The sequence below is a fragment of the Pundamilia nyererei genome, unplaced genomic scaffold (assembly GCF_000239375.1).
Source record: "Pundamilia nyererei isolate P.nyererei 1_Seehausen unplaced genomic scaffold, PunNye1.0 scaffold00033, whole genome shotgun sequence".
In the NCBI taxonomy this organism is placed as follows: Eukaryota; Metazoa; Chordata; class Actinopteri; order Cichliformes; family Cichlidae; genus Pundamilia; species Pundamilia nyererei.
The window spans coordinates 709607-724004 of record NW_005187434.1 but is presented as its reverse complement, the minus strand read 5'-3'; the positions used below and the strand labels follow the sequence as shown (position 1 = coordinate 724004).

At 40.3% G+C, this 14398-nt stretch overlaps 2 protein-coding genes across 2 annotated transcripts in view; both read right to left on the bottom strand.

Moving 5' to 3' along the window:
• The window catches only part of bin3 (bridging integrator 3), a 30860-nt gene extending 26444 nt beyond the window's left edge, over positions 1–4416 (bottom strand). Inside the window, exon 1 of the mRNA XM_005729389.1 lies at positions 4300–4416. Coding sequence (XP_005729446.1) covers positions 4300–4307 — 8 coding nt within the window. The 5' untranslated portion in view covers positions 4308–4416. The remainder of the gene's footprint in view (positions 1–4299) is intronic.
• A 371-nt stretch (positions 4417–4787) lies between these two features.
• egr3 (early growth response 3) lies at positions 4788–13471 on the bottom strand. The gene is made up of 2 exons (XM_005729388.1): positions 12978–13471; positions 4788–10273 (listed from the first exon to the last, which is right to left on the bottom strand). Exons 1-2 carry the CDS (start codon positions 13129–13131, stop codon positions 9195–9197), a joined length of 1233 nt encoding a protein of 410 aa, XP_005729445.1. The 5' UTR covers positions 13132–13471; the 3' UTR covers positions 4788–9194.
• Between the last annotated feature and the right edge of the window lie 927 nt (positions 13472–14398).

Sequence of the window (14398 nt, the reverse complement as noted above, 5' to 3'; positions counted from 1 at the left end):
GGTCACATGACTGCATCACATGACTAAAATGTGTCAGCATTTTCAAAAAGGCTCTGGGTTCACTGTACACACTGCGATGCGAAAACGGCGTTTTCAAATGTATCCGCTTTGGAGAGCGTTTTCAAAACGCTGCGGTTTCCTTGAACGAAAAAGCTGTCTCAGTGTAGACAGAAGGTCAAAACGGAAAGAGAAAAAGATGCGTTTTCAAATAAAAACGTATTAGTGTGGACATGGCCTGAAGCACCATATAACTCTTTGCAATTGATTTCCCCTGCCAGCAAATATTCACCAACCAACTGGGTAAAACACATTTGTCCCTAGCAACTTGTGGTTGGCAGGGTGTCACTGACCACTCTCTAGGCCTGCTGATTTTACAGTGACTCCCAGCAACCTCCAACAACCAATCATCGACTGGCTGGGGAATACGCATTTTTCTCGTGCGACCGGTGGTTCCCAACTAGTGTTTAGCCTTGTGTAACTAGGGCCTTGGCACTTTCTAAGTGGATGGAGAAAATGGTTTTAAAAGGGAGCACCGGAGTGTTAAGTGTGACCGTGTGGTAGGTTCAAAAAGGGTTTATATGCTTTGCGGATTAGAATTTTGGTTTGAATTTTGGAAATCAAGCTCAAATGTCTTAGTCAAAAAACTCCAGTTTTAACCATCTATAAGTGCTGTCATCTTTCTTTAAAAAATCATGAGATAATGGTTGAGTGTTAGGGGAAAAACCCACAACATTAAAATAATGCAAAATTTCTCTCTTTTTTCTTGCCTACAAACTGTTTACTGTTATACCTTCACAATGATCAACTGCTTGCATCTAAGGCTTTAAGGGAGTTTAATTTAGCCACTCCACCCAATACAAATAAATAACCTGTGGAAAATAAAACAGCTTCTGACCATGTGTGTCTAAAGTTCCTGGCAAAACCCTTAACCAACAAAAAAGCTTATATAAGCAGAATGCTAGTGATTTATTTCCATCCCTGTAAGAAAATAACTAAAAGATACGAGTATTTCTGGAATATACATAATTGACACTACATTCACAACAAGAAACTAAACTTTGGTGGGGGGTTTTCTGTAAACAAATTCAAACAATGGTTTTAGCCAATTAACTACACTCACTGTTTAGGAGCACCCACTTGGTAGACAGCCAACAATAAGTGAACGGGCTCTCCATAGATGGGCTCTGATTACAGTCATTGTAAAGGGCAATGCAACAGCCTTTCAACAGTTCTTCTGAACATTCATCCAGTCGACTTTTACACACCGCATGCTGCTGGAGACCCAAGAAAGCAGAGTAACTGGAGTCTTGAGATCACTCCAGTGTGAAGGAGACTCACTTTGGAGCTCTTCTCATGTGAGATTTCATAACTATATAATCAGTAGGGATATTACCAGAACCAATACTCTTGGTACCATTCAATATCAAAAGGTTTTGTTTTTCTTTGGTAGCATATGTATCACATGGGTAATTCTTTCTGAAGTAAAGGGGGAGCATGCATTTCCACCTGTTCTAATCAGTCTATATATGCTGAAGAAGAAGAAGGAAGAAGTCCTAAACTACAGGAAAACCTACAAATGGAGTGGGGTGATGGGGGCAGGGTGATGATCGATTTACAAACCACAATATAAAAAAAGCACTGGTAGCTGCCAATGCTAACCCCTTAGCCTCCTACTAGAAGCATGTGTGGCATGAATATGAAAATCCTAGGTGATTTTCAGAAAAGTTGACCTCTGACCTTGACCCAGAGGACACTGGGATTCAAACTTCTCTGAGATTTTAGTAGATGTACCCATGGTATGAATTTGAAAATCCCAAGTCACCTTGATCTTGTTATCATGTTCACAAGATTTTGAGAAAACCTGACCTCTGACCTTCAGGTCAAGGTCACTGAGATTTGAACTAATCCAAGATTTTTGGGAGTTGAACCTATGCTATTAATTGCAAAATCCTACACCACCCTGTATTGCATTCACATAATTTTCAGAAAACCTGGCCTCTGACCTTGAGGTCAAGGTCGCTGAGATTTGAACTCATCTGATTTTTAGTAGCTGCACCTGGAGGGTGATGACAATACCCCATTAGCCATTTAGAGCTGAAGGATAAAGGTGTATGGTGTAATCCGGTCTTTAAGCCTGACGTCATTAGGCGTGCCTGGGCCCAAACTCCGCTGCAGGTCCCTAAGTCCAACGATCACTATGGCATGACTGAGAGTTAAAAACTGTCCAAATCCTTTCATCCGTAATAAAATGATCAGCGTTGCTGCTCTACCAGGTGTAACAATTAAGTTCAACATCCAGGCATCCATGAAAACCGAATTTATGAAATTTAACGGAGTTTGAAGTTAGCAGGAAGTTAGCTCGCACTCAATAAAAGTTAATGTGAGCGTTCCCGAAGGTTCGGTACAAATGCAATCGCATGGCAGGATGGTGTAAACGGACCGAAATTCAGTCGTGAGAACAACTGAGATAATCCATCCACAATACGAGGTCAGTTATTAATATACTGCTGCATGGGCTGAGCTGTAGTTACATCTTAAGGTTTTAAAAACTGAGCTTTAAAATGATTAGCGGTAATAAAAACCGAGAGAGGCCGACAGTGATTACTGAATGTTTTTAGGGCCTTGTTGAGATTAAATAGAACAAGATACAAAGCCTTAAAACATGTAAAAAACACAAAAGCCTTATTAAACGCAGAGTAGTTTGGACCTGGAAGCAGGATTCATCAAGTCATCACTTAAAGACCGGATAGATATCCCCATGTTGGTGCGTGTTCCTGCATCATCAAACTAATGCCTGTCCAGTACCAACAAAGCAATTGACTAATTACACTGTTGTAATGTCACAGCTGTCCAATGTGGGGGAAAAAGTTTGTTTATATACCCGTAAAGCTCTCTTCTGGAGCAAATGTTAGCATTTTAAGTGTTCTCTTTATTACTTTATATAAGATAATAAACATATTTTTAAGTAAGGTTACTCATGTTGATTTACTGATGATTGTAGCATTATCTTACCTCTTGGCTAATGCTAATTGAATGCTAAAATGTAAAAAAAAAAAAAAAAAAATCACCTAAAAGGCCTGGCATCCACATCTGCTTAAAGAATTCAAACTGAGACTGACAATCGCCCTTCTTATACAGTGCCAAAAAATGATTGTCTACCAAAAAATGACTTCTGGTGTTCGCTCAAAAAATCACTGCCAGTACCTGAACTGTTGTAAAATGACTTGGTGGCCAATAATTCCTCAAACAATATCTCTCATGAATGACATCAAGTCATTTTTCTATATTCTTTATTTATCTATGTAAAAAGTCTCATTGACATTAAAAATGTCTTTTTCAAGAGAGAGCTGGCCCGGAGGCCAAAAGAAATGGGAACAAATATAACATAACAGGTCTATGAAGATATTTTAAATGGCCAAAAAAGAACCGAATTGAGTATAATGTAGAGTATGAACTAAGTAGGTACAATAATGCAGTCATAAAGACAGTTGCAAAACAGATTATTTATTTTATGTACAACTCCCTTTTTAAAATTTATGTACAACTCCCCTTTAAATCAGCTTGACTGCAGTCTATTTACTATTATAAGCACAGGCATATAATGGTAGACATATAAAACAAAACACAGAAACATTGGAAATCACTTTTTGGCACGATTCCTGCGAGACACACAAATGAAGACGACACACAGCTATCATTGCTTAGAAAATCAAAGTTCACAAAGAGCCCAAAAGCATGTGTCAACATACCAGCTAGTCACAGCTGATTACTGTCGACCGACGTTTAAATCCCTTTAAATTGCTTCACCGTAAACCCGTCCGACCTGACAACTGACGACACGAAGTTTCCACGTTTAGCAAAAGCCACAACCCTAGATTTTATTAAACAGTAGAAACTAGAAGCCTAAACTTAAAAGAGCAGTTAGGTCATTTTCCCTCCCTAATTTTAGAGCAACTAGGCGAACTAACAGCTAGCTAACATATACTAAGTAGCTCGTAAACGACTTTGTCGATCCTTTTTCCTCGAAGTGCCAACTGTGTGTAACAACTACAGCCTTGCGACCACGTTTTACAGAAAGAGTTTTGGGGCAACCTAGTCTTACGGAAAGGTTACTAGAAGACGTTTTTATTCGTGAAACACTTGGTTTGACACGCTAAAGCTAACTCTAGTTACACTATAGGTGCCTGTGAGCGCTTCCAGATTATAGCCCGAGCCCGGTCGACAAGTCAGTCCTAAATTAACTTGAATGGCTCGTTTACGGTTATATTTTATTCATAACAATGTAGTTAGGGTACATACCAGCTCATTTTGAGTGAACTTTTACTCCGGTTTCATTGGGTAGTTTTACTATCTTCCGAGTATTACTCCTTTCTACCAGTCAGCAGTCGAGCTCAAAACAGGAAGTCCGGAGCTTAGCCGCGTCTGCTTCCTCTAAGGAAGTTTTGTGGGACACGAACACAGCAGCGACAGGAAAAAAGTCACTTGGAAGCACATGTAATGTAATATCAGACTGAAACGTCGCCTTTTTGTTCTTTTGACACCCGAGTAAACTGAAGGCAAGTTATATTTTTCTTTATTCAAGTACTTATACATAGAAATAACAAAACAATTGCATTACAACAAACTGAAGTGCCAGGTAAACAGGGGAGCACACCTCCCCATCACAAGGATATAGTAAAATTCATTTCAATATTCAGCTCATCATAAAAGGACCTTATTATAAGGTAATAAAAACATGAAATAGGCTAAAGACATCCACAACATTTTAAACAAGACCCCTTGTTTTTCTTGAACAAAAAAAAAGAAAAAAAGAAAAAGCCAACAGAACAGTTATCCCAGTGTGTGTTTCCAATTGTCTGTCTTGCATTGTTGTAAGGTTTATCCCATTTCACCCAATGAGACTTTTTATTTTCATGCATAATAAAGAAATGAGCGCCACCCACTACAGCGTCTGAGGGTAGCACTTTGGAACATTTCCGTGCACATGCAAACATGAGGATACTTGTAATGAAAGGAAACACAACACAACAGAAAACAGGGAGTATTGACTCCATCTGAACACCAGTGTCACTGCCGAAGACCACAAAATCCCTGAAGCCACCCTGTAGTCCATAAGATGACGTGAGTTACCTATAATATCTACACATTATTGAGATCTCTTCAAACATCTTTTTTTTGTTTTTGTTTTTTTTCTTTTCTTTAAAAAAAATCCTACAGTTATTAAATGTCATGAATGAGCCCAAACCTAGGGATTTGCCCTAGGCCAACTTTACGGAGACCAAATCAAACAGTTGCACACAAACATTAGCACAAGGCTGCCTTCAGTTGCAAGCAGAGGGAGGTCACATTTATGATTTGTTGCTCCTGCGGAGTTCTCATCATGTATTGTTTTTGATCAGCCAACCCTGCAACCCAGTTTGGCACAAAGATGGCCGCTGATATTGGCTCAAGTCCAATACGGAGCATGGGATGAAGCAAATTCCAATTTCAGAGCTTTCAGCTGCCCACTATTGGACAATAGCCCGTAAAAAAAAGAAAGAAAGAAAGAAAAAATGATTGGAAAAGCATTATTAAAGGTGGTGGGTTTGTTTCTGAGTTTAACAGTCCATTGATGTATGTCTGTACCATTCACACCTTACTCAGATGGTTGTTCAGAAGAACATGGAGCAGGCTCTATTGTTCAGCCGCTATATTACATTAAGGGAGTGGGATGATAGTGGTGGTGGGGGGGTTACTCATTTTTTTAGCCACAAAACAATAAATGACAGAAACAGTGAGACTGATAAATATTACGTTTGTAGCTGTAATTAAATGGCTTCATGGAGACGCCTTAGTCTACATCAATCTTTAACAGAAAGCAACATAACACAGTTTGTCTCTTGGAGGAGAGCATAACTTTGGGTCAAATCAATTCAAAATAATCCACAGTCTAACATCAAATGAATCTAGATGAGCATCAGTGATAAAACATTTTGGTTCATGTGCCGTATATATATTCTTATGTGCTGACTCCACGAGGATGTATGTGACAATACAACCTACGTTAGACGCAGTCGCTCAAACTCCAATGCAATGTGTGAAAATGAGTCGTTGTTACAAAGCCAATAATGTGGCAATACAGATAAGGAGGGGGTTACATAATGTGTCAGTCTGCAAAAGTAAAATGTATTCAGGACTTTGTTTGTTTGTGACATTATATTAGATCACAAAAGAAATCTTTAGATGATGTCCATCCATGCGGTAGAATCATTTATCTCTCTGTGATACAAAACCATTGAATTGCAGTTAGATGGCACAGGGCTGTGTTAACTTTTAGACTATCTCAAAAAGTGCAAGGAGGTCTGTTCATGTAACCACGTCGATGAGCTGAGAAAAGGCTCTCTGAGGCCAAATTAATTGGAAAATAAGTGGACACTTGCCAGGAAGCTCTGCAATGAAAACTGTAACAGGAAAGGGAAAGTATGGACTTTGGAAGCTCATTTCTGTGTGCACTGTGCTCTCTGTGGCATTGCTTTTCTGAACTTTACTGTTGGCCTTTACATTTGTCTCTTCATATTCTCTTTCAGCCTGATTGCTGTGTTTGCTGACCATTTAAATGTTTATTTCTTTTTTTTCCCAGCTGCTAACGTTGTTCATATAAATTCTCCGCCTCACATAAAGCGTACTCATTATCAGCCAGAGTGCACAGCTAATAATTCGAAATGTTGTCAAGGTGAATAACAGGAAGCATGTTTCTTTTAAAAAGAGGACCGGTGTTTGAGAAATGATATAAAATCTGAATTATGCTATCACATGGACAAGGTTATTACTGCACAAATATTTCTTTAACTCTTGTTTTGTTTGCTGAATCCATTACTGATATGTTTGATATCTGGTCTTTTTTGCTAGCCTCAACAATAATTTATTTATTCCTTAGTCTTATTTTTCTTTTTAACATGTTTCATTGGCTTTGCCCCAAAGTACAATACATTTATCGTACTGGATAAAAACGTCATATTGGTATGTCAGTTAGGATGTTTTGCATTTGCACCACATAATCATAACACAGCATTGGAGGGGGGAAAACCCTTCTTGCTTTCCATGAGTAAAGCAAAGCACTATTATCAAATGTGGTTATTGTTATGATATCAGTCAATATCACTATAACACAGAAAATATTACAAAATATTTCCTTAAACCATAAAAGGTGTTTCCTTCTGTAAGCACAAATCTAAGCAATTTAACTAAAGAGTCATTTGTGAAAATGATCAGCATTGCACTGTAATATACTTCGAAAATTAAAAAAAAGATCCAATCATTCGGGCGAACATCTATCTTAGAGCAACCAGTGCCTTTTTTTATTTTAAATACAGTGGGGAAGATGTGCTAATTAAAATAACCGATATTGCTATAATGGAGATACACAATATGTAAAAAAAAGAAAAGAAATCTTGTCATTTATTCAGAGAACACATTAGTGCTTCCTTAAACCAGTTTCCACTTTAAAGCATACACATGGTGCAGATGCTATTATTCTTTTTTTTAATGGGAGATAGCACACCATATTTGGCACTACTGTAGTGCTCCAAAAAAAGTTGTTTTGTTTTTTTTGCAATCACCTATGACAACAAAATATTCTGTATTATAACTACATTACTAAAAGCTTTAAGACACATTCTGCACAAGCATTCAGTCAACTGAAAATTCTTGTTTATGCAGACATTTGTATTTACATAGTGTGCATGAAGGCATGCACATAAATTTTATGCACGATTTAATACTGAATTATGGTGCATTTGACATTTGAGTACAAAAAGTGAAACTTCTACTGTAGCTACCTGCATACATATTTGTATTCTGTACAACAACAACAACAAAAAAAAACACAACAAAAAAAATCCAACATGTTAGTTTACAGCTCAGTCTCTCTGTATTAAAAAAAGATGTAAACATGGATTTGGATGTTTCTCTTTTCCTCTTATGGGATACTGCTCCTCATTCGATGACTTAAAACCAAGCAGTTTAGTCCTTTTACTCCAAGAATCACACAGAAGTGGCCCCTGTCATTTTTTACCCTTATTTAGCTTTGCTTTCATATACTGCTGGTTTGCAACCCAGTGCTTATTTAAACAGTTCAATTCGTCTAACTGTGCTCTTAGTTAATTTGATTTATGGGTTGGTGGCATTTGTCATGACTATATTGCATATAATTGCAGAACTCAAGAAAACTGAGAAATGAACAGTATTGGTGAGCTTTTTCTAAAAAAAAAAAGAAAAAAAAGGAAAAAGAAAGCAACAGAAATTATATCTGGTAACGCCACATGAAGCTACCATATAAAAAGGCAACCCAAAAAAAACCCCAAACCAGTGTATCACAGTGACTACAAATAAATAAGTATTGGCAAAGGCATCGATTGCTGCAGGCGTGTGTGTACATGTAACAGGACAAGACATCGGTTTTGCTTTGTGTGACCCAGTCAAGTCGTTCTCTAGATCTGACTCATTTGTGCAGGTAAATCTAAATCTGGTGTGTGGTTAATGAATCTGAGCTTTGCTTTAACTCAACGTTTGTGCTAAGCTGATACCACTGCTATGTTTTGGCAAATGTCAGGCACAGTAAAAAGAACAAGGTTGGCTGCATCATCACAATACATTTGGCACATTCCTTTGAGAAAACAACATTCAAAAAGAGGTGGAAAAAAAAACAACCCCAGAACACAACAAAAAGACAGTCAAGTGCCACTAATAAGGTTTCCATGACGGTACACAAATGTAACCAATTGCACTTTTAAACAGCCTACTAAAATTAATGCATACATCCCCAGACCACTCGTTCCTCATCTCCCTCATAATTCTGTCGGTTTCGACCCTTATCCTGGATTCTGGCTTCCTTCCAATTTAGAAAATTTCATTCAAATTTACAAAAGTGTATCCACTCCAAAAACCTATAGATACACACGGTGCCCTTTCTTTGTGTTGGCACTGTGTTACAGTAGCTGAGGCTCTGAGTTGCTTGAAAGAGAAGGGCGTAGCAGCCTTTCCCCTCTTACTTAATCTAAAGGCATCCATCTCAAAAATAGAAGGAACTGAAAAGAGCAGGGGTGTAAAAGAGAGGAAAAGAGTCACCTATTTATCTCATAGCAGACGTGATCCCTTCTTCCTACGTCTCTTTATTGTGTGTGGTGAGGGTCCAGTCCAAGTGCACGTAGTGATGGTCATGACGTTCCCACAGTTGGCCCCCCGCAGGAGCTGGGCGGCGAGCTGTGGCTCCCAGCTGCCCCACTGCTCTTGTCAGCTGGCTTCTTGTCCTTCTGTTTCAGGTGCACCTTTGCGTGTCTCTTTCGCTCGTCGCTTCTGGCAAACTTGCGTCCACAGAACTCACAGGAGAAGGGTTTCTCACCCGTGTGCGTGCGAATGTGTGTGGTCAGATGGTCGCTCCTGCTGAAGGAGCGCATGCATATTCGGCACTGGAAGGGTTTGTGACCCGTGTGGATGCGGAGGTGACGCGTGAGCTCGTCTGAGCGCGAGAAGCGTCTGTCACAGTTCTCTGCCGGACAGGCGTGCGGCCGCTCGTGGACCGGGGTTTTGCTGGGACGGTTGGGGTACTTCCGTGGTCGGATGGGTTTTAGGGTGAGTGTCTGTGGTGGGGGGTGGTGCTGAGGTGGGTGCTGCTGCCCGCCGATGAAACCTGGGTGAATTTGCTGCTTGTCTTTGAATGCTCTGATGGTCTCCAGAGGCGTGATGGGTGGAGGGTTGACTCGGATGGGGTCCATGGTCTGAAAGGGCTTGTGCTCCATCACGCCGACCTCCCCTTGATGGTGGAAAAGGTTGTAGTCGGGGATCATGGAGAAAAGACTGCCATCCATGGAGGCTTTTGATGTGGAGTGATAGTCATTGCCAGGGTAGGCTAGAGGGGTGCTGGTGGCAGGGCTGTGGTGAAAGGAGACCTGATCCTGGTACAGGTCACCACAGGTGGAATAGGCAGGCAGTGGTGGACCATATACCTGCTCCATGTCTGACGTCTGTCCGCCCATGCTTGCTGCGGAGGATGATGTTTGTGTCGTTACTGTGCCGGGTGATGGAGAAACACCGAGGATCCCCGCGCTCACAAGACTGATGATATTGTTATCAGAGCACCAGCCAGAGCCACCAATGCCACCTGAAGGAGGAGTGTCAAAGGCAAACTTCCCCAAGTAGGTGACAGTCTGCCCGCTGCGGTTGGACTGGAAGCTGGATCCATACTGAATCTCCGAGGTTGCTTTCTCGCTTCCCATGCCCAGATCCATGATATTATCTAGATGAAAGCAAATAAAAAACACACATGAATAAATCATCAGCGTGATGGCTCATATGTGAATTTGAAATGTAATCATTTCATAAGAAAAGCCCAAGAAAGTAATAACATGGCGTACTCTCTGGAGAAAAAAACAAAAACAAAACTTTGCTACATGAACTTTAAGCGGCAGTCCTCAAGGTTTGTCCGGAATTCAGATGTTATGCATACCTGTGCAACAGACAACAAATGATGAAAAATGAAAGAAGTCCCATAGAGTTCATAAAGAAATGTGAACGCTGTCGGACCTGTAAGTTAAGTGACTGACTGCTGCATCTGAGAGAAGGGTGTCTCTCTCTCGCTCCTCTCTCTCTCAGATCCCACAAGCTCTCATAAATCAAGACCTAAACACCCCCTTTGATCCAGTCATTGTGTCCCTCAGGAGGACAGCCAAACTGAATGGCAAGATTTGATTTCTTTACAGCAGGGAGGATTATAAAGGCAGACGCCACATCCATCACGCTCAAGGATTCAAAACACATACGCAACAAAGAACATCTGGGAGGAATTTTACGTGTTTCCTACCCCATTTCACAAAATTTCCTTGATATTTTCTATCGCTCACACTTCAACCAAGAACGAACAGTCTCTCGTGCACATTTGACTTTGTCATAAGATGCCTTAAAACCCACCAAATACAGATGTACTTAATGGGTGACATATACATGTGCCGGTTATATACTCTAAAAATTAAATATGAGACTTTCTTTTTTTTTTTTTTTTTTGTAAATTGGAATGCTCTCTTCTCCAGCAGTTAAAAAAGACGTCTCTTTTCATTTATATTTTCCTTCCCAGTAATTACAGCCTGCTGGAATTTGGCTGAAAAGAAAAAATTCTGTGCATTGTGCACCATACCATTTAACACATGGAGACTTGGAGCAAGCTATATTTTTCTATGACATTTATAAAACAAGTCTCAGTTTATGTTTATTATTATTATTATTATTATCATTATTATTATTATTATTGTTATTATTATTATCTAATAATCTAAATCTTTTGGAGGTATTTTGTGTAATATGATATTTTAATGGAATGAGGGACATTAACTAAAATCACCACTCTTTTATTATAGGTCAGATTTGAAGAGCATAGCACACACCTGCTCCACCTGTAAAATCACAGCATAATACGTTCAAATTGTACTTTTTAAAAATGTTGTATTTTACCCCAAATAATAAAGAAACAGGAGGACAAAAACAGACGGACCTATTGTAAATATATGGCTTACAGTTTACTGAGAGAATTTCAGCAAGGGGAGAGGTTTAAAGTAGCAACACACACTCCTGTAACCCGCAACATCTTTTTTTTCCTTATTAAGTTTCATTCATTTTTTTAAACGTCCCAACCAAGGTCTCAAAATATATTCTACTGCCGAGTCAAAACAAAATGATAATAATAATAATAATAATAATAATATGGCACACGTATGTCATAAACTTGTATTTATTCCAAAAAATTTTTAAAAACCAAAAATGTCACGTGTAACACCTGGCGCTTGGATAATTCAAAGGCACACCTCTGAGATAATTGAGGGGGAAATATTTCAGTTTAAAATGAATCTAAAGATCTGCTTTAATCTGTGAACAAAACACCTGAAGAGGAAATAAAAAGAAAAGAGGGTCGTGCATGAAGTTGTGCACGGAGCAGGTAAATCACAGTTACTAAATTAAAGGAAACGTGAAGTTAAATATTTGATATATTTTCGTGGATCACTGACCCATCATCTCAGAGGGTTAAAGCTGTACAGCGAGGGATAGATTTAATGCCAATCCACGACACTGTGCCGAACAACAAGTCGACTTTAGGTAGGCGTCTGAATTAAATATAAATATGTTAGCCCGATTTGGACTACGCGATAAATCAGTTAATATATCCGGCCTTGCCACTCACTGAATATAAGCAGGTTCAGGGGCCTGACGTCTAAACGTGTTTCATATAGGGGGGAAAGCGGCCACACACGCCTACTAAAATCTGACATGCTAATAGAGTTGTGAATGAGAGTCATTGTCTAAAGTAGTTGACCCATCTTTGCGGGATATTAGATGAACAAATCGGTGACAGTGGAGTTTGACCACATAGGCCTAATTAAACACATTTTCCCTCACCGTAAAGATCTCAGATTCAGCCACGGAGCCCTGCTCGGTTTTTTTTTTAATGGACTTTGCGCAAATTAGCCGTTTTCCACTCACACAACCTTTCACATCCAGACATTTACTCAAACGCGCTTCAGCTTTGTTGAATTAAAGCCACTTTAAGCTACGCATCGCTACTTAAATGAAACACGTGAGCCGATGTTTTAAAAGTTTTTTCTACGCGTGAGTAGGCAGCAGTTGGCTTTTTCGGGCTGAAATCCTGGCATCTCGGCTGTACGGACAATGGAATTATGATAACGACAGCAGTAAAAACACACACGATCAACTGAGTGGCATTTTTTGCGTAGTCTGTCTAATGTAAAGAGGGCGATGTTCACCTGAACCCTCTCAAAAAAAAAACAAGAAAAGAAAAAAGTCCAGGTTAGAATTGTGCCTTTGTGCGCAACAGCCTAAGCGCAAACAGGTGCTCCAAAGCCCCGAGACAACTGTTGCCGTCCGCGCGCATCGCAGTTTGAGCCACTTTTCTTAAAACACACACACACTCTCTCAAAAGTAGATCAAGGTCTTACCTGTGTTCATCTGTGAATAGTGATTAATGGATTCCGTACTGGTGAAAATATTCATAGACGTCGGGATGTCCTCTTCTGGGTAGAGACTGTCAGGGATCGTGTTTATTAAACTGCTCATGGTAAGAGGGATCTTGTCCGCTAGTTTCCCTGTCATAGCAGTTATATTCAGTCCGACATTTATAAAGGGCAACGCGCAGGTATCCCAGACAGTTACAGAAAAAGAAAAAAAACACCGGGTGTTCTCAAAGTGGAAAACACAGGTGTGGATCGGGCGTGAAAAAAAAGAGAGAGGAGCAGGAATGAATCCTGTTGCTGTAGCTATCCAAGTATCCCGCGGAGGATGAGCAGCGCCGGTTATCTCCCCTTGTGTGATCACAGGCTATTGTTGTTATTAATCTGATCACTGTGGAAGCTGATGGGCTGCTTGTGGGGGAATTTGAAGTCTGTGAATCAATGGAGGAGGTGGTGGTGTTGGTTGCACAAGAGCAGCTCTACTTGCTCTATTGGAGCTGGATAGGGGACTCCAGTCTGCCCGTATTAAATAGGGGGATGGAACATTTGTGTGACGTAGATGACCATATATGGACATGGGCGCCTAGCGCCAGGCTCTCCACGCGTCAGTCGGTGGAAACTACAGTGGAGGCAAAAAGGCTCCGACAGACAGATAGCTGCAAAGTTTACAAAATCCACATGCCACATCCAGCTGCGTCCTTCTTCAGGAAGACCCGCGGCTCTCATGTGTTCCCGTCCTTGTGGAAACATTGCAATGATTCAGCAGCACTTATCTTTATTGTCAGTCCTCATGTGCATTTATCAGGCACACAGCCGGCTAGTTATGCATGTGTGTGTGTGTGAGACAGTAACAGAGTGTGTTGTGGCGTTGGGGATTGTTGCTGAGACAGTACACTGCTTACTATCACAAGTTGTTTCTTAACATTCTGCCCAAACTAACCAAATAGTGATTTTTTTTTGTTGACTTTACTCCCAGGCCTGTTTTTTCCCCTTTCAAAGCTAAAGCCACAAGCTTGAATATTGAAAGTGTAAGTGCTCTTCATTGTCACACACACAAACACACTTTGTGCCTTCCTACATGCTCGTTGCAGAACACTGACTCCTTTTCATGCAGCATCATTGTCGCAGAAATGCAGTAAATGGCGAAGTTAATCGTTTGTAAATATTGCAAGGGCTTTGCAAATCCACAGGCTTGCTTCGACTTGGAGCCCCAGTGACCGCTTAAGTGGAAACTCCAAATAAGGCAGTGTCCGGCCCCGCCCCTAAATGTCTGTATTTGGACATGTGAGTTCCGGGTGGTAGTAGTGGAAAAGTGATCGGAAGCCACAGACGTTTAAAGAGATGACAGTGGACAAAGCGTCATGGCTCGCTTTTCACCAACTTGTGAAAAAAACAGAAAAAAACCCCAA

Excerpts from the sequence above, each read along its gene's own strand:
- egr3 (XM_005729388.1), bottom strand. The coding sequence starts at position 13,131 with ATGACAGGGAAACTAGCGGACAAGATCCCTCTTACCATGAGCAGTTTA. Across the intron at positions 10,274-12,977 it reads CTATTCACAGATGAACACAG|ATAATATCATGGATCTGGGC; the intron begins GTAAGACCTTGA and ends GCTTTCATCTAG.